We start from the raw sequence: 19195 nt of genomic DNA, 5'->3' as shown, positions 1-19195 counted from the left end.
CATTGTACGAACGCCTTTGTTGTATATTATATTCCTTCGAAGTGTTATTGTTGTAAAGTTTTAATGTATTCAGTACTAAACTAATGCACATGCTAGACTTTCTAGATAAGTCTAGTATGGGTGTTACAGAAACCTTGTTAGAACATTGATACCATTAAATTGATCAAAATACAGCTTGAAGATGAGAAATGATAGTACATTGATAAATTATTGATTAAATATTTTCAGATAGTAAAATGAAGAAAGTAAATTTAATTTTCTTATCTCTGTCAGCAAAAACTCAAGTGGGTCTATTTCTTAAACATCATACTAACAAATATATTCAAGAAATTTGATATGAAGGGGGCAAAACCATCCTCCACTGCTAGACTTCAACACCATGCTGGGTCAACATCTACGGTTGTCACACAATTCCAGAGAATTGTTGGGACTCTCCAATATCTAAATCTCACAAGGACGAATATATTGATGTGCTATTAGCATCAAGTTCAAGTTTGAAAGCTCAAACCCCCATTTCTCTACCGAGCATGAACAGCTGACATTCTAACAAAACCTCTGCCACCATAGGAGTTTTGTTGAGATTCTAGACAATATTGAAGTTACCAACGGTCGTTATAAATTAGTTAAAGGATCAGAAATTTATTCAAATTCAAATTGTAAATAATTGTCTCTAATCATATCCTACATCATAGGAGTGGTTAGAGTTCTTCCATTAACTTATAATCAAACTGATCTCATTGGATCGATTTCTTCCATTAACAAGAATACTGATTCAAATGTCGAGTTTCAGCCTTCTTTAGAGTTCTTTCATTAACTTATACAGATTGTCAAAAGTGTACTTGCTCAACAAGTGAATGAAACTCGACATTTGAATCAGTATTCTTGTTATGTAGAATTTATCGTTCATTTAGAATTTATCAAGCTAAACTTAACACAGCATGTAAGAATCTATCGTTAATGTAGAATTTGTTTATAGCTGAGCTGAGTTTGCAATTTTGCATTTGTTTCGACTCTGTTAGAAGAAGATTAGGAGCTAGCATAGATTCATTGCAGATTTCATCTTCTGTAATGTAATACATTTATCGCTTGCAATATTCCAGGCTACGTTATTCAAACAATTACGCTTCGAGTGTTAATATGTAAAAAGGCTGAAAGAATTTGCAGGAACTTAATTTCTTAGGATATTATCTATTAACTAAAAACTGAAGGTGGATTGAAGTTTCAATGTATGAAGACTATGAATGAGGCCAATCATTCATATATAGCATGCCCTCTACGAGGACTACTTCAACATCTTCGATATAAATCCTTGATGCTTAACCTACTTCTTGCCTTATCAAAAAAAACAAAAAAGATTTTTTTAAAGAAATTTAAATTATAGTTTTTTTTTAAGGAAATTTAAAGTATAGTTATTACCACACAAGTATCACTTCTCGACCTTATCAAGCAAATCTTGATCACTTGACAATTGACATGTTATACTCCCTCCGTCCCATATTAAGTGATACAGTGTACTCTGTCACACATACCAATGCATATTTTTTATATATAATATCATTAATTATCTATTAGAAAAAAAATTATAAAAATTTAATATTTTGAAAATATTCATGGAGATGAATTCAACAATATCTTATATGATATTATTTATCTTTGTATACTAGTAAAAAAATATGATCAAAGTTTGTCAGATCAATACTGCATATTTTCAAACAGGTCATCTAATATGGGACGGAGGGAGTAGTTAGCGTTGCTGTCTCTAGACTTACGTATGCAGTGTCACTTTTGTAGTCTTTGTTTAATCAACTTAGTAGTATCTTCTTCAAATTCAATTCCACATCCAATATCAAGCTTACCCAAATAATTAATTGGTAATTATAGTGGAGACCGGAGACATTTTGTAGTGCTGTTGTTTTTTTAATATTTATAAAGTGTTTTTTATAGAAATTTTGTGTGATAAAGTTTTTAATGCTGCTTTTTGAAATTGTCATTTTTTCAATGTGACATTTTTTCTAAAAGTCATGATTACTCATGGGTTATCGTCCTTATCACGCAAATTTAAGGCATATACTTTGGGTATTAAATTGTTTTGTGGTAGTGCATTCTCCAAGTCGTTGATATATATCTATCCTTGCAGCGTGCAATTGTAATGATAAATTTCTTAGGTTGTTATAAAACAACAATGAATGATTATGATCTCTCTCAAGAGATTTAAGTCTTCAATTAAGTCCGGTGATAACTCTTACGATCACATTTAAGTTTTTTTTTTTTAAATGTCCAAGTGCTCTTTTTTTTTTGACACAAAACAAACGACATTCATTCATTCAAATTGATAGAGTACATCGATGCAATAAAAATTCGCTAAAAACAAAAAGGATGAATCTGTGAACAAACTCACGACATCCATGTTAATAGCATAAAACGGCAAAGTACATAAGCCTACAAATATGACTATATTAAAATCTCCAGAATAGTCATGCCTCCGGATCTGCATCGTTGATGACGCCAAAGTCATTGGTTGGATCTGCACTGGATCGAAACTGATCTGACAATCTGAATCGAACAAACACCTGAACAAGGAAAAAAACAAACAACGTCACACAAAGACGACAAACAAAACAGCGTCGCACTAAGACGACGAAATCACAAAAGGCAAAACCTAATTCGATGTGAAAATCACTTATTTAAATAGAAGGGAAGGAGAAAAACGATTTAGAGGGGTGATTTGGGGTCAAAAATTGACCCTAAACCACCCCTCTTTCGTGGATGAAGGAGAAGAATTAGGGTTTCAGCCGACGGCTCACAAAAGAGAGAGGGGGGATTTTTTTTTATTGCAGATTTTTTTGACAAAGTTTTTGAAGTTAATGTCCAAGTGCTCTTGAATATTTAAAGATATAAAAGTATTTTCTTTATACAAGAGAACTAACAATAAAAAATTGTATATTTTGGTTTCAATACCGAAGTTTAATTCTCCCTTAAAAGAAAAAAGTTTCACACACACGCACATGCGTGTGTACGCACACACCCACATACACAACCAAACCATAGAATGAAAGGCATTACATATACAAGTATTCTCGGCAAATCATAGAATAAGAAACATATGATCACACACACGCACATGCGAGCGTACGCACACACCCACATACACAACCAAACCATCAGAACGGCCTCTTCAAGATCGGTCAGAGCCCAAAAAAATGTATTTGTCTAACAGATTTTCAGCACATGACCGGTGGAATTAAAATGTATTTATATTCACATTTCAACCCCAAAGAACACTTGTCTATGGGATCACCTTACACATACAACAAAAATTTATTTATGTTCCTTTCACCTAAAAGCTTAAGAGAGTTAGTTTATGACAATAGACAATACTGATATAGAGTAACAGCACAGTAATACGAGAATGATAAGAATAAGAAAATTTTTACTCACCTCCGCTATGTGCTATTAAAATGTCACAGACTTCAAGTAATGAAAATGTTACCTCTAAGTTGTTCCTTCGTTGTCTGTCATTACTATCAAAGGTTCATCTAAAACTCAAGTGCAGACTTCAGGTAATGAATCGATAAAGACAGCAAAAGGACCCACTTCTAAACCAGCAAGGAGGTGAGTAAAGATCTGTTGATTCCTTGTTTGAATACACTGATCCCTATTTTGTCAATAAATGTTTGTTTCGGAGACTTGATAGTGTACACCCGACACAATTCAAGGAAGGGCAGTCTCTAGCAGGTTCTTATGTTCAATGTAAGCAATAACCACACTACAAGAAAATATAAGAAATCATTGATTGGCTTCCACACCGAAATACGCATGCATTCTCTTCGATCGCTCTCGATTTTCATCATTCAGCAGTCATCGACTCCTCATCCTCTTCTGTCGTAGGATAAAAATGTTCTAATCTCCAATCTATCATCAGTTGAAGATCAATACCATCATCGTTCCGTTTCAGAATATCCGGTTGAGTTTCCATTTCTTATATTTCATTTTCAACTTTTCCGCTTATTTACCATTATGTTTGATTTCATATATGATATAAAATTTCCGATTTCTTCAATTTTTAGAAAATCTGAATTAGATTAGGGTTCATTTGTGATTTTCCTCTTTCATTTGGAATCTCAATTTCAACTTAGTTTTTATTAAATAATTTTGACTGAATTCCGTTTTTGAGGACAATTGATGAATTTATGAAAATTCAAGAATAACTGATTCTAATACTATGATCAAGCTTATACTTATCTCAATTTTGATATGTACTGATACATATAATGGTTAGTGTAGTTTAGGAAATACATTATTAACCACTAGAGACAAGTATGAATGACAAACCTTGTCTGATAATTTTCACTCTAAAGTCTTCTATGTTATCCGTCACTTAGGGGATATCCGATAAAATTGAAATGATACAGAAAAGATTAGTATGGCTTCTACGTTATCTTTACTCTCTTCGTTTTCTTCCAAATGGTTCTTGACTACGGTTTATTATAAATTCAACAATAATTACTAACATCTTGTCAAAAGATAATTAATATTTGTCTTGAACATATTTAGAAAAAAGACTAAGAAATTTCCAAGTCACTTTATTTTGTTTTTTATGAAAGACTCTCAAAGTCTTCTGCGTTATCTTCACACTCTTTCGTTATTGGCCTTTCTAATAAGTGTTTGTAAGTTTAATACATTTAAAAATTATAGTGAGAACATATCACAAATTCAGAGATAAAAAATAGTTGCTTGCTTTAAAGAAAAATTTAACTTTTAGTATATACACTTAAACTCAGTTTACATGACCTACTTAAACTAAGTTTACATGACCTACTTAAACCGAGTTTAAGTATGTACCCTCAAACTCAGTTTGCATGACATGTTTAAACTAAGTTTACATGACCTACTTAAATTGAGTTTAAGTATATGTACATGTAAACTCAGTTTACATGACCTACTTAAATTGAGTTTCGGAAGAGGAAAGAAGGAAGAGACGTTAGTTTTCTGTGTGAATGAGTGAATTTGAAAATTAAATTTTATTTAAGAGTAATTTTTGTTATTTTGAGTTATAACTAAGAATACATGGAGTGTAACTAAAAAAATTCTTCTTTTTATGGTGACATGTTTTTCAAGAATAATTTATATATGGTGACTACCTAAAAAAAATATGTTTAGATTTTAAATTTATAGTTGTGACTACTCGATCATTGCTCTTCGATCTTATCATGCAAAATTTATAGTGTTTTTTTTCTTTTTCTTTTTTTTATATGAAGTTTTTTGATAAAGGCCCTCTATTGGTAAAGTTTTTAAACGGTAATGCTGCTTTTGAAAGTGTCATTGTTTTCATGGTCATATGTGCTTTCATCTGAATAATGATTGATAGACACTCTTAATGTGCAAACTCGTTTTTCTTTTCTTTTTTAAAGTTTTCCAATAAAGGTCCCTTTTTTGGCAAATTTTTTAAATTGTAATGCTTGCCTTTATCATGCAAATTTATGGCAAAATTTCGTTAACAAATTGTCGAAAAAATGAAAGCATAAAGAATAGTTTTCCAGGATGAAAATTTAGGGGCACTAAAAAAATCGCTCATACAATTCTGTAATTTTAGGAGCACTGAAAAAATGTGTTGAATGAAAATTTTGAATGTTTTTAAATATTTAGATAAATTCTTCAAATTCTTTTAGTCTTGTTATAATATTGTAAAAATTAAAAATAATTTGATCGCAAACATTCTTTATCGTTTTTTACAAAATCACTTTGTTAAATAAGGTGGAAGGTTTCTCTTTATTTCTTTGTTGGCTAAGTTTGATTTATGTCCCCTCAAGTCTATTAACAGATTTTTCATGACCCCTCAGGATATTCTTCTCTCTTTATATTATGGTTTTTCATATCTTTTGTTTAACAATATATTAAAAAAATATAAATGGTTATGAAAAATTAGATCATAACGGGTGTGTGGGCTACCCTGCCCACTAGTTTTAGCTAAATGTTATGTTTTTTTTTTTTTTTAACAAGCCAAAATAGAACTTATTTTAAATTTGATGACGTAAAAAGAATACAAAGGAAGAGAATTTTTGTTTTATACTATGCATGATTGAAAAGTTTTCCACGTTATCTTTGCTCTTTTTCTTTCTTTCTAATGGCTCTTGGCTACAATATACTATAAATTCAGCTATTGGGAATGTAAGAACACACAACAATCAATCAAATTACAAATATCTCTTGATACATAACTTGTCATGACCACATTGTCAATCATGAATTCATTTTGTTTGAAATTGATTCAAATCATATTTCTCATGTGTTTGGTGTTTCAAGCAGACCAGCTTGTTTGTTCAAAAGAGGTTGTAAGGTGCATACAAAGTGAGAGGCAGGCACTCCTGCAATTCAAGTCAGGCCTTGTTGATGAATTTGACATGTTGTCATCTTGGTCAACGGAAGATTGCTGCCAATGGTATGGAATTGGTTGCAGCAACCTCACTGGTCATGTACTTATGCTCGACCTTCATGGAAATTATTTAAGCGATGATGACAACAAATTTTATATCAGTGGTAATATCGACAAATCATTGATGGAGTTGCAGCAACTAACATATTTGAACCTCAATGGGAATAATTTTGAACACAATTATATCCCAGGTTTCTTTGGATCTCTCATAAAGCTAAGATACCTTGATCTTTCATATTGTAATTTTGGTGGACAAATTCATATTCAATTTGAGTCTCTTTCACATTTGAACTACTTGAATCTTTCCAACAATTATTTAGATGGTGTAATTCCTCATCGACTTGGAAATCTCTCCAACTTGCAATTTCTTGATCTCAGCAACAATTATTTGGAAGGACGCATTCCATCTCAACTTGGACGTCTCTCCAACTTGCAGTATCTGGATCTCATTGAAAATTCTTTAAAAGGAAAGATACCATCTCAACTTGGAAAGCTTACGAACCTACAAGAGCTTTATCTTGAAGGAGGAGCTCTAACAATTGACAATGAGGATCACAGTGGAGGTCAGTGGTTGTCTAATCTAACTTCTTTAACCCATCTTCACATGTGGTCGATATCTAATCTTGATAAATCCAATAGTTGGTTGCAAATGGTTGGTAAGTTACCAAAATTGAGAGAACTAAGTTTAAGAGATTGTGGCCTTTCTGATCATTTTATCCATTCCTTGAGTCAATCCAAGTTCAACTTTTCCACTTCTCTTTCTATCCTTGATCTCTCTTGGAACAACTTTGCGTCATCGTTGATATTCCAGTGGGTGTCAAACATAAGTTCCAATCTTGCTGAGCTTGACCTTAGTGGTAATCAAATGGTTGATCCACCATTAAATGGCTATGGCATAGCGATGAATTCTCTTGAGGTACTTGACCTATCATATAACATATTGAAGAGTGGGGTCTTTAAATCCTTCATGAATATATGTACCATACGTTCTTTAGGTTTGAGTCAAAACAATTTCACAGAAGACCTTCAAACAATTCTTCATAATTTGTCTAGTGGTTGTGTTAGAAACTCACTTCATGTGTTAGAACTCAGTTATAATGGAATCACTGGAACACTACCCGACCTTTCTGCATTCACATCATTGAAAACATTGGATCTTTCTCGTAATAAGATGAGTGGAAAGATTCCTGAAGGTAGTAGCTTGCCATTTCAGTTGGAGAATTTATCCATCACATCAAACTCTTTAGATGGGGGGATTCCAAAATCATTTTGGATGAATGCATGTAAGTTGAAATCATTGGACTTGTCCAATAACAGTTTCAGTGGTGAACTTCAAGTAACAATTCATCACTTATCTATATGTGGTAGATACTCACTCCAAGAATTATATCTAAGCATGAATCAAATCAATGGCACACTGCCTGATCTCTCAATATTCTCATCTTTGGAAATATTCGATATTTCTAAAAATAAGGTAAATGGAAAGGTAGTTGAAGATATTCGATTTCCAGCTAAGCTAAGGACACTAAGGATGGATTCGAACTCTTTACATGGTGTGATCTCTGACTTTCATTTTTCATGTATGTCAATGTTAAAGGAATTAGGCTTGTCTAACAATTCACTAGCATTGACATTTACTGAAAATTGGGTACCGCCTTTTCAACTGTACCATATAAGATTGAGATCATGCAAACTTGGTCTTACATTTCCTAAATGGATCCAGACACAAAAGTACCTGCAGGATCTTGATATTTCAAATGCTGGAATTTCAGATAATGTTCCAGAGGGATTTTGGGCTATACTCTCATCACAAGAGTGCAGCAGCATCAACATTTCAAACAATCATCTCAAAGGATCAATTCCAAATCTTCAAGTCAAAAATCATTGTTCTTATTTATATTTTTCATCAAATGAATTTGAAGGGCCCATTCCACCATTTCTCCAAGGTTCCGTGGTTATTGATATGTCCAAAAATAAATTCTCTGATTGTCTTCCATTCTTATGTGCAAATGGTATAATCAATTATCTGGACCTTTCAAATAATCAATTATCTGGACGAATTCCAGACTGTTGGAGCAATTTCAAGGCATTAGCTTATCTAGATTTGAGCCGCAACAATTTTTCAGGGAAGATTCCTTCTTCCATGGGATCACTTGTAGAACTGCAAGCATTGCTATTGAGGAACAATAGCTTAACAGGGGAGATCCCTTTCTCCTTATTGAATTGCACAAATTTAGTAATGCTAGATTTTAGAGAAAATAGATTAGGAGGACTCGTCCCTTATTGGATTGGAAGCGAATTAAAAGAGTTGCAAGTTGTAAGCTTACAAAGGAATCATTTCTTTGGAAGTATACCAGTAGAACTTTGCTATCTACAAAACATTCAACTCTTTGATCTCTCATTGAACAGTCTATCTGGAAGAATTCCCAACTGCATTAAAAATTTCACTTCGATGACTAAAAAAGTTCCATCACGAGGTTTTTCCGATCATTGGTATTATATAAACACTAGTTCTTTTAAAGAAGGTATGTCATATCAATTGAATGCATTATTGACATGGAAAGGTGTAGAACATGTGTTTACCAACAATGAATTGTTTCTTCTAAAAAGCATAGATCTTTCAAGCAATCACTTTTCAGGAGAGATTCCACCTGAAATAACAGATTTGATTCAATTGGTCTCGTTGAATTTATCAAGAAACAACTTCACAGGGAAAATTCCTTCAAATATTGGAAAGCTAACATCACTTGACTTTCTTGATTTGTCACGAAACAAGTTGCTTGGTTCAATTCCTCCTAGTCTCTCTCAAATCAATCGGCTTAGTGTGTTAGATTTGTCCCATAATCAATTATCTGGAGAAATTCCAACGAGTACACAACTACAAAGTTTCAATGCCTCATTTTACGAAGATAATCTTGATCTTTGTGGTCCACCACTTGTAAAATTGTGCCTTGAAGGGGAGCCAACACATGAAACAAAAGTAAAAATTCAAGACGATGAAGATTTGCTTCTCAATCGTGGATTTTACATCAGTCTGACATTCGGATTTATTATAGGCTTCTGGGGAGTGTTTGGCTCAATCATAATCAAGCGTTCTTGGAGACATGCTTATTTCAAGTTCATGAACAATTTAACAGATAATATATGTGTGAAATGCAGATGGTGGCTCAATGATTAACTGGTAATAATACTTTAACTGTTAACCTCTCATATATACTTACATTTAACATCAAATTGTCATCATAATATATCATTGTAGTATCGAATCTGTTCTTAGTAATTTGGAAGAGTTTAAAGGATTTTTTTTCTTGGTCCATTGCAGTATTGTGTAAGTCATATATGTTCAAAATTTATCCTTTGCAATATTGTGTTAACATTTAAACTATTATATAGGGTGGCAGAATACTCTGCATCTTCACTGAAGGGTACTCGATAGTTCGTTGGTGGTGGATCAGATTAAGGTCTGTGCAGCAAAAGTCCTACTCTAGGAAGATGAATGGTTTATGAATTATTTGCATTGTAACTCTTGGAAGATGATTTCTCCTTGCTCCCAACATATCTCGAAACACTTTTTTTCTTGAATATACAATCTGGACGTGCTAAAGGCACCCTGTTTTACACATCCGGATTGTGTAATCCGGACAAATTTAGTGTTTTGAGAGATGTTGAGGGGAGAGGAGAAACAATCCACAAGGAAATAGATTGTTGGGATTCTCTTTGTAATATGTGGTTATGTCATTTTTCTCTTATGTACTAAGTGTCTTGTTGAATTGAGTTGTAACTTGCACTACCTTTTGTATTCTCTGTCATTTATTTAAGAAATAAACATTGGTGAAGTATTCTACAAGTAAAAATTACCTTTTGTACTCTCTTTATAACAGTTCATAGTTCTCACAGTATTGCGGGATATTTAACTTAAATGTATATAGTAGTCATTGACAGAAAGTACTTTTAAGTAAAATCATAAATCAACTTAGAATTTCAAGTTTCATATCGAAATTATAAGAATGTTGACTTTAATAGTCAGGGACCTCAGGGTAAAACTCGCCACACACTGCATAATTTCGAACATATTTTTCAATTTAATCTTAGGAATGTAAAAATGAATGATTTTTTAAACAATAAGTACCTTTTTTGTAGTATTACAAGGGATTTCCTTTGCATAATGAACAATGTCAAACTGATATTTGTTCATATACTGCAATGAAGAAACCAAAAAGAAAACATGTAATATTCATCAATTTTGAGTGCGTGTTTCATTTTCACAACCTTCTCAGGACATTTTATAATTTTTTGTTTTTATACCTAAGCACTGCTACGCAACGCTTCTATAGAGGCAGCTTTTGACTGTAGCGGCAGCTCAAAAACCCAATGCACCGACATTCAGATATTTCTACGCCATGCTGCTATAACGTTAGGAATTGAATTCGACATAATTCTACGCCATGACTTCACTGAATTTTTACTGTCACTTTCCTAGAAGTTTTAGAAGTTTACATTACGATTATAGTGAACGATTGTTTCAAAATTTTAATTTGAAGCAGTTTTTGGTTTTTAGCTTCCGTATAATATAAAAAGCTTAATTACTGGGATTTCACATGTATTTTAAATGATTTTAATACTATGATCAAGCTTATACTTATCTCAATTTTGGTATGTACTGATACATATAATGGTTAGTGTAGTTTAGGGAATACATTGTTAACCACACAAGTATGAATTAATGACCTAGCGACCAGAAACCATGTAATAGGCATCAATTCTGAGTTAAAGTTTACTTTTCATAACCTTCCTACTATAAAGGCTTCACTGGTTGAATAGGAACCTGCATCACCGATGAATCTTGAAAGGGCAGTAACACCAGTTAGTCGAATGGGTGTGCATTTCATACAGGGTCGTGACTCATGTGGATGGCACGGGGGAGAAATTCTTGAACAATGACTTTATCATGAAAGAAAATACCTTGACAAAATCTTGAACAATTATTTTCCTCACAAATCCACCCCGCAATAATTATCATGAAAGACATGTTAGAAAGGAGAAGTTAAATGCAGTTACAAAATAGCATCTAAATTGTTAATGGCAAGCAATATGTACCTTTTCTGTTAGTGTAAAAGAAAGGATTTCCTTCATAACCATTTTTCGAATCTGCGCCTTCAGATGGCATCTTTACTAAGGTCTTATCTCATTTGGCACGGATCAGATTGTCATGAAACCTTATCTCTAGATTTGTATAATTTCAAATTATTGATATCATCTTCTTCCTTAAATTGAATTTTTTTTCATTATTCCATGTGTTTATTATGGTTGAATTTGATTATTTTTTAATTAATTGGTATTCGTAGATACAGTCCTTGTGACCAACAATTGAATTGTACAAGTGGTAAAGGATTTGAACCCCCTTAAGGAAGTAGTCATAGCTTCGATTCAGACTCTTGCGTATAAAAAAAGATTCAAATGGAGAAGAAAACTCACCTTGTGTGTTGTTTCCTACAGGTTCCCATATGGAGATCAATCACTCTTAAATGGCGATGATCACTTCGCACTAAGACATGGTAAAAAAATATAGTACGTACATGTGGATTACATGCGTTTACTACTTGACGAAAATATGTTTGAATGCCAATTTTACACATCATTTCGTCTTCTTATTTTCATCCACCAATTATTTTCTCTATTTCTCATTTACTGACCACAATATCAAAACCCTACTAACCAATATTAAACTTATTATTGGAGTGTGTTAGAGGGTGTGAATCCTAGCATTCCTCAGTCAGCAATTTCTAAGAGTCGTTGGTGTTAAAGATTGAAGTTCATACATTGGTAGGGGTTTGTTTGGGGCCTTGGTGTTAAATGTGAATTTGTTTATGACTAAGAACTTGTATGTGTTTGAGTTTCATATCTTTATTATCAGAATGGTTATCCTTGATGGGAGGATTTATGCAGTGTAATTAGTTTCCTTTTCCCATGCTTGAGAAGATAAGGTAGGATAATTTATATATGATATTTACGAGGCCCATTCATGGTTCTTAAGAAAATGAACCAAACTATGAACTGCGTTTGAACCACAAATTGTTCACTGAGGGTCGGAAAAGTTTGAGTAATGAAAATTAAGTCGATTGGTCGGAAAGAATCAGTTTTTCCGCCACGTGCTTACTGCTTCCGCTACATGCTTGCTTCTTTGTTTTCATACCAGTGGAATTTTACTTTGTTCTCCGAGAATGAAGTAACATATATTTTCAAACATGAGAAATGCTAACGAATAACTCTTTTGAACACACTCTTCAATTCGATCTTAGGTTTGTACTGAACTTTTACTCTAATTTTCCTAGAAGTTTACATTATGACCGTAGTGGAACAATGTGTTCAAAATTTTAATTTGAAGCAGTAAGAAACGTAAAATACTATAAAAAAATTTAAATTATTGGTTTTAATTGATTTCTTATAGAAGAAAATACTTCTGAGTTGAGTGCATGAGAAAAATTACATTAACGATTGATTCTTACATGGAATGCAAAAAAATGGAGTGCAAAAAAATGCAAATTGCAAACTCCCTCCCTCGGCTATAATCTCTCAATCTTTCCAAACAGAGTGCAAAACAAAATCTACATTAACAATAGATTCTTACATGTTGTGTTAAGTTTTACTATCATGTATACTTATGTTTTAGATGACAGTGAACTTTGAAGATGTATCGCAGAATATTAAAATGTATTACATTACTAACAGAGTGCGAAAAATGTGAAGCTGCAAATTCTCTCCCTCAACCATAATCTTCAAGTGAAAAGATTTTACTCCCATTCTTCGCTGATAAACTATATATAGGACAATTTGTTCCAACAACTGATACTGTTATGGAAGGCCGAAATCGATCCAATGAGATCAGTTTGAGTTTTCCATAATCCTTTCCAAATAAGGTTTATCGACTGTCTCTTCATGCCAAAACAGATAAGTTAATTATATAGATACAAATTAATGATTTTTAATTATATTTCTAACAGTAAGAGACTCAGAAACTTGGCAACGAACGGATCAAGGTAAGGCGGCACACGGATTTCACACACCTGATGGTTTTCGCAAATGCGGTGGCACGAGACATCAGTTGACAGTTATTTGTTGGGTTTTTGGATGATCTCTTGGACGCTGTTCTGATGGTGTGAACGGTGATGTGTGATCTGTCACAGAAGGTGGTGGCCTGGTGGGAGGAATATAACTTAATGGAGAAAAGAAAATGACACTTTATATAACCATATTATATTTGTACTGACAAAAATATCATTTTATATTTTTTGCCAAAAAAATGACACAAAAATATCTACTTTTACAATGACGCAATTTTTTGTTGAGAAAATTAAGAATATCTTTCTTTTTTTTTTTGACAAAAAATACGTAAGAATATATGTTAACAGAAAAATTGTCATTTTTATTTTAAGTAATTATTAGGACCATAAAAAAGGATTGCTTCAACTATTGATCCATAACTTTCCGAGTAATTAGGACCAGAAAAATTATCATTTCTAAGTAATTAGGACCACAAACAATACACTGATATTTAAGTAATTTCTCTAAGTATATACGTGATTATTATTAGGACCAGATAAATTATCATTTTTAAGTAATTAGGACCACAAAAAATATATACGTGATAATCTGTGTGATAAATATTAGGACCATAAAAAATATGTGATAATTTTCCAAGTCTCCATGTTTTGTTTTTTATGAAAGACTCTAAAGTCTTCAACGTTATCTTTACTCTTATCGTTTTTTTTTTTTTTTTTCCAAATACATCAGCATGAGAATCGATAAAGACAGCCAAAAGATCCATTTCTAAGCCAGCAAGGACGTGAGTCAAAGCATTATACTTAGAAATGAATGCAAGTATCTCATATACTGATTATTTCATATATTCTATACTAATGAAAGAAGTGCAGTTACAAATATGTACAATAAAATAACCCTAAGCAACGTAAATAATAGAAAGTTCAACTAAACAACGTAAAACAAGTTTATGAGAGAAGAATGGGAGTAAAATCTTTTAATTTGGAGATTATAGTTGAGGAAGAGAATTTGCAATTTCACATTTTTATCTTCTGCGATACATCTTCAAAGTTCACAGTCATCTCAAACATAAGTATGCATGAGAGTAAAACGGCCTCATATCACTGACTACATCATCATAACGGCCTCCTTGAGATCAGTCCGAGCCCAAAAATGTGTTTGTCTAACAGAATTTCAGCACATGACAGGTGGAATTAAAAATTTATTTATGTTCCTTTCACCTAAAAACTTAAGATAGTTAGTTTACAGCAGATTAATTGCAGAGAAATATGAGAATGAGGAAAATAATGTCAATACGTTTTAGCACCGAGAGGCTGTTATGAAATCTTATTAGGACATGAATTTCCCGGGAACGAAATCAAAAAGATTATTTCAATAAATTATCAATCAACTATTTCAATGATGAATTTGACTGCATATCTCCCAAAAATTTCTCATTTTAAAACGGAAGGGTGATTCTAAAATGGACAGTGTTTAGTAGATTTCTAGAAAATATCAACCAAGTATTTTGTTTAGATAAAAATCCACCCAGAGGATCATAATTCATAGTAGTACATTGATATTTTTTTATTAAATCTTTTCAAATAGTATAAAAGAAGAGATAGAAAATTCTAAAAATTTCCTATGTCAGTAAAGACTCAAGCCGGTCTGTGTGGAAAACACCATCTTAACAAAGAGGTAAGTCATCAATATTAAGTGAAAAATATTTGAAATTTTTTTTTTTTAACAAGCCAAAAAAAACATGTCACAACTCAATCAACCTCCTAAATAGCTCCTTGAGTTAAATACCGCTCCTTAAAATATCTTCCAAATCTTTTTTTTAACTTAGAGGACTGATTAATCCGAAGGGACCAATCCCACCGTTCACATACGGGGGCTCATTTAAAAAATCAAGATTGCATGTATTGTTTACAATTTTAAGGATAAATACTACCCACGACTGTCAAATCATGTAAGAGAAAAAGATTATACACAAGCATGTTCAAAGCAAAATACAAACAATGAGACGACTAACATTAAAACAATGAGACGACTAACAATAAAGTGAAAATCCTATTTTCTTCTCCTTCATTCAATAAAGAGGGTTGATTTATGGTCAAATTTTGAACCGAAACCATCCATCGTTTTTGGAGAAAAATTTACAAACATTATACGAAAAGAATAAGCTTCGTTGTTAATGGTAGCTGAAATCAAAATACATTACTTTTTTAATTTCGATCACCATTTTTAGAGGCTTCATCCTCGCCATTGCTTATTATTAGCCTATTAGGTGATTTACTTTTCCTGTTTCGTGTTATCTCAGACAATATGTTGACTAGAAAAATTATTGTTAATGATATTCCATCTTGGCTTATAAATTATTTTTGCAAGACTCTGTTGTTCAATCCTTGTAATTTTTGTGCTAAGGAGAGCCATTTTCTGGTATATAAATTTTATTTTAGCTTGTTAAAATAAAAATTACTAGTAATATTTTCACACTTTATATAATCTTTTTTTAAGAAAAAAGTGGCCAATTAAAACATTGCCACACAAATATATATTAAAAAGAAAAGATATATGAAAAAAGAGGGGGATTATATTAAAACCCTCTCAGAAACCAGAGAATCTAAAAATTACTAGTAATATTTTCACACTTTATATAACCATGTTATATTTGTACTGACAAAAATATCATTTTATATTTTTTGCCAAAAAAATGACACAAAAATATCTACTTTTACAATGACGCAATTTTTTGTTGAGAAAATTAAGAATATCTTTCTTTTTTTTGACAAAAAATACGTAAGATTGTATGTTAACAGAAAAATTATCATTTTTATTTTAAGTAATTATTAGGACCATAAAAAAGGACTGCTTCAACTATTGATCCATAACTTTCCGAGTAATCAGGACCAGAAAAATTATCATTTCTATGTAATTAGGACCACAATATTTTAGACGTTTCCAACTACTACACAAGATGTTAGCACACATGGATCATGGCCGCCATCTCATGCCTCCGTCAGTCTAAATTCACCGTGACCGCTATCGGAGTCTAAGCTGTTTCGGCCTCCTTCTTCATCAATTAACGTTGGTTGCTACCTGCTCCTAGGGTTTGTGCCGCCTCTACCCTTGTGAGATTTTGCCGTCCTTCGGTGAGAATTTTCTCCCCTGCACTTATTGATCTGCCTTGTGCCTTTTCCTACCTTAGTTTTCCATCATCTTTTGATTGAATCCAATTGCCACTTTCATGGGTGAATTCAATTGCCGTTTTCAATTGTAAGGCTCCGTTCCTTTAATTTCAATTGTTATTACGTTTGAGTTTTCTTTTTTGGGTTCTCGCTGGTTGTATCTACACTGTTGGCACATGTGTGGAAATTGAGTTAAAAAGACTATGTTGGAATATTTTATTATTTTATTATATTCCAATATCATTATGTGGGCAAATATCGTAATAATAAATTATATTAGTTATTTATCAATTGTGAGCCTTAATTGATTAGTGATCAAATTAAGTAATAAGGCTATTAGATTTTTATTTAGAATATTAATTAATTAATTAATGGATATGGACTCAATATGAGTGGATGTCTGGATGACCCATTAACGGAATAATGGGAAACCCTAATGGTCATCCAATATAAAATAGGCTATGGTCCCCAATATACCGTACACGGCGAACTCTCTCTTCTCCCCATCTGAAGAGAACTTGAGGCATAAAGGTACCGGTTGAGGAAGAACCAAATTAGCCGCCGCTAACGTTCTTGTTTGTTTTAGATCACCTCTCTCTTTGTTTACCGTTGTTGTTGGTTGCTGTTGAAAGGGCTGCAATGAAAGTTTTATCCAGGTATTCCTAGTACCCTAATTCTTGATATCCTTGATAAATCAAACATGTCGTAGATTCGATCATAATCATGTTCAATGTTTTGTTTGCTTCCGCTATTGATTCATAATTGTTGAACATGTTTTATGAAATCTGTTTTTATTAAGACCTAAATTTCTAACAAGTGGTATTAGAGCGGTCTTCATGTATGATTTATTGGGATTGCATCGATTATATCGTGCTTGAATTGTACCTATGCTTGGCCCCTTGTGAACCCTAAAATTTTGTGTTGCATAACGATTTTGCCGATTTGTTGTTTCTAATTTTGGTTTCACCGTAAAGCGATTTTTATTTTAAGGTTTATATCCAGGAAGTTTACATCGTAAACATGATCATTGTTATAAAATTGTCTTTATGTAAAACAAATTGGCACATGCCTTTTAATGCACAACTTTATTGATGGGCATGATACATGTGTGATGGCTTTATTTTTATTTATTTTGTTTACAAAGCCTATTTGATCTATGATATGCCTATTTGTTTATCCATGTCTGCATGTGATACTGCCCTTGTATCATGGATGCCTATTTGTTTACAATCATCCTTAGTCGATGAATTATTGTTTTTCTTCTTTTATTCATCGATGCCTTTGTTCATGGATTCAGATTACACTGTTTTTGGCTTTGGATTTCCGTTAAAAATTAAGCCTTCAATTAACCTTATTTAGTCTCTTTTGGTTTCATTCTGAAACAAATGCCTAGCTGATAGGGATTTTTTCCCCTTTAATCATGGATTTGTGTATTTGAATTTCAAAATATGAAGTAGATAATCATGATTTGGCTTAAAAGTCGTGGTTGTTACCGTGATTATTTTGAATCCACATGCAGCTTAATATTTTTTTTTTCTCTCCATATAAGTAAGAATATTTGCAAGGGATTAACTTAACGAGAAGTTTGATCTTCCATTGTCTTCATATTGCCCTGTCCATGAAGCATTACATACTGATCAAATAGCTTTCTTGAGTTTTAAGTATCTTGTGACCTGAATTACTTGGTATTGATCAAGATCTCAATAATGAATTATCTTTTGTAAAATTTGGACATGGATATGATGAAGTTTCAATTTTGAATAGTACGTTAAGTGATTTATTTCTGAAATTGAGAAAAGTGTAAAATAAAATATTTTTTACTTTTCACGGTTGATTCACAAAGATTTTGTACATAAAGTTTATTTTGAGAAGTAGGCAAATAAAGAGTTAATATATATTTGTGATATATATGTTGTCTTTTAATAAGGAATCTCAAAATATTATGAAAGAATTGTAGTACATGATTTAAAGATTTGATTCTTCTAAACTTTGGAAAATATGGAGTCTAGAGCTGTTTGTTTATTTTTTAAGAATATAAAGATTTGTTTTCTTTATGTTGGAAATAATTGGTTCTAGAATTAGTTGTTCCTTTATTTAAAGAATCATTAAGTGTATATGTGAATCAATTGTGGCATGAATATTTTTTGGCATATAAGATTCAATTTTCTTTTGACTTAAAATTGAATATTTGACTTACAGCATGATTATGATGTTAGTGTTTATTGTGTTTAAGTTTTTACAATAATACAGTTGTTAATCATGCAATTTGGATAATTTTCATGCTATGTTTTTTATCGCTTTTATGTGATATTTGTAAACGCATTGTCATACACACGTTGGTGTTGTTTTTGGGACTTGCATCTTCTTTACAATTATTGTGAATTTGTCTTCACACTTGAGGGTTGTCGAGTGACCTCATGATTACTTAGCAACATAAAGAACTAATTTGGCCTACATTATGTCAGTAGTGCCTTGTAAATTTAAGACCATTCCCATTTAATTTACTGTGAAATGTCTAGTAATTGCAGTTGTT

The 19195-nt window shown here is 32.2% G+C and overlaps 1 protein-coding gene across 1 annotated transcript; it reads left to right on the top strand.

Annotated features, from left to right (window-relative positions):
• The first annotated feature begins 5090 nt into the window (after positions 1 to 5090).
• Positions 5091 to 10287, top strand: LOC146914587 (receptor-like protein EIX2). Its single transcript, XM_085717415.1, has 2 exons — positions 5091 to 9614; positions 9827 to 10287. Exon 1 carries the CDS (start codon positions 6225 to 6227, stop codon positions 9609 to 9611), a length of 3387 nt encoding a protein of 1128 aa, XP_085573541.1. The 5' UTR covers positions 5091 to 6224; the 3' UTR covers positions 9612 to 9614; positions 9827 to 10287.
• Positions 10288 to 19195: the final 8908 nt, after the last annotated feature.

This window comes from Medicago sativa, chromosome 6, assembly GCF_051527215.1.
Source record: "Medicago sativa cultivar Bolivia chromosome 6, Bolivia_mono, whole genome shotgun sequence".
NCBI classification, from domain to species: Eukaryota; Viridiplantae; Streptophyta; class Magnoliopsida; order Fabales; family Fabaceae; genus Medicago; species Medicago sativa.
This window is presented reverse-complemented; position numbering and strand designations above follow the sequence as displayed.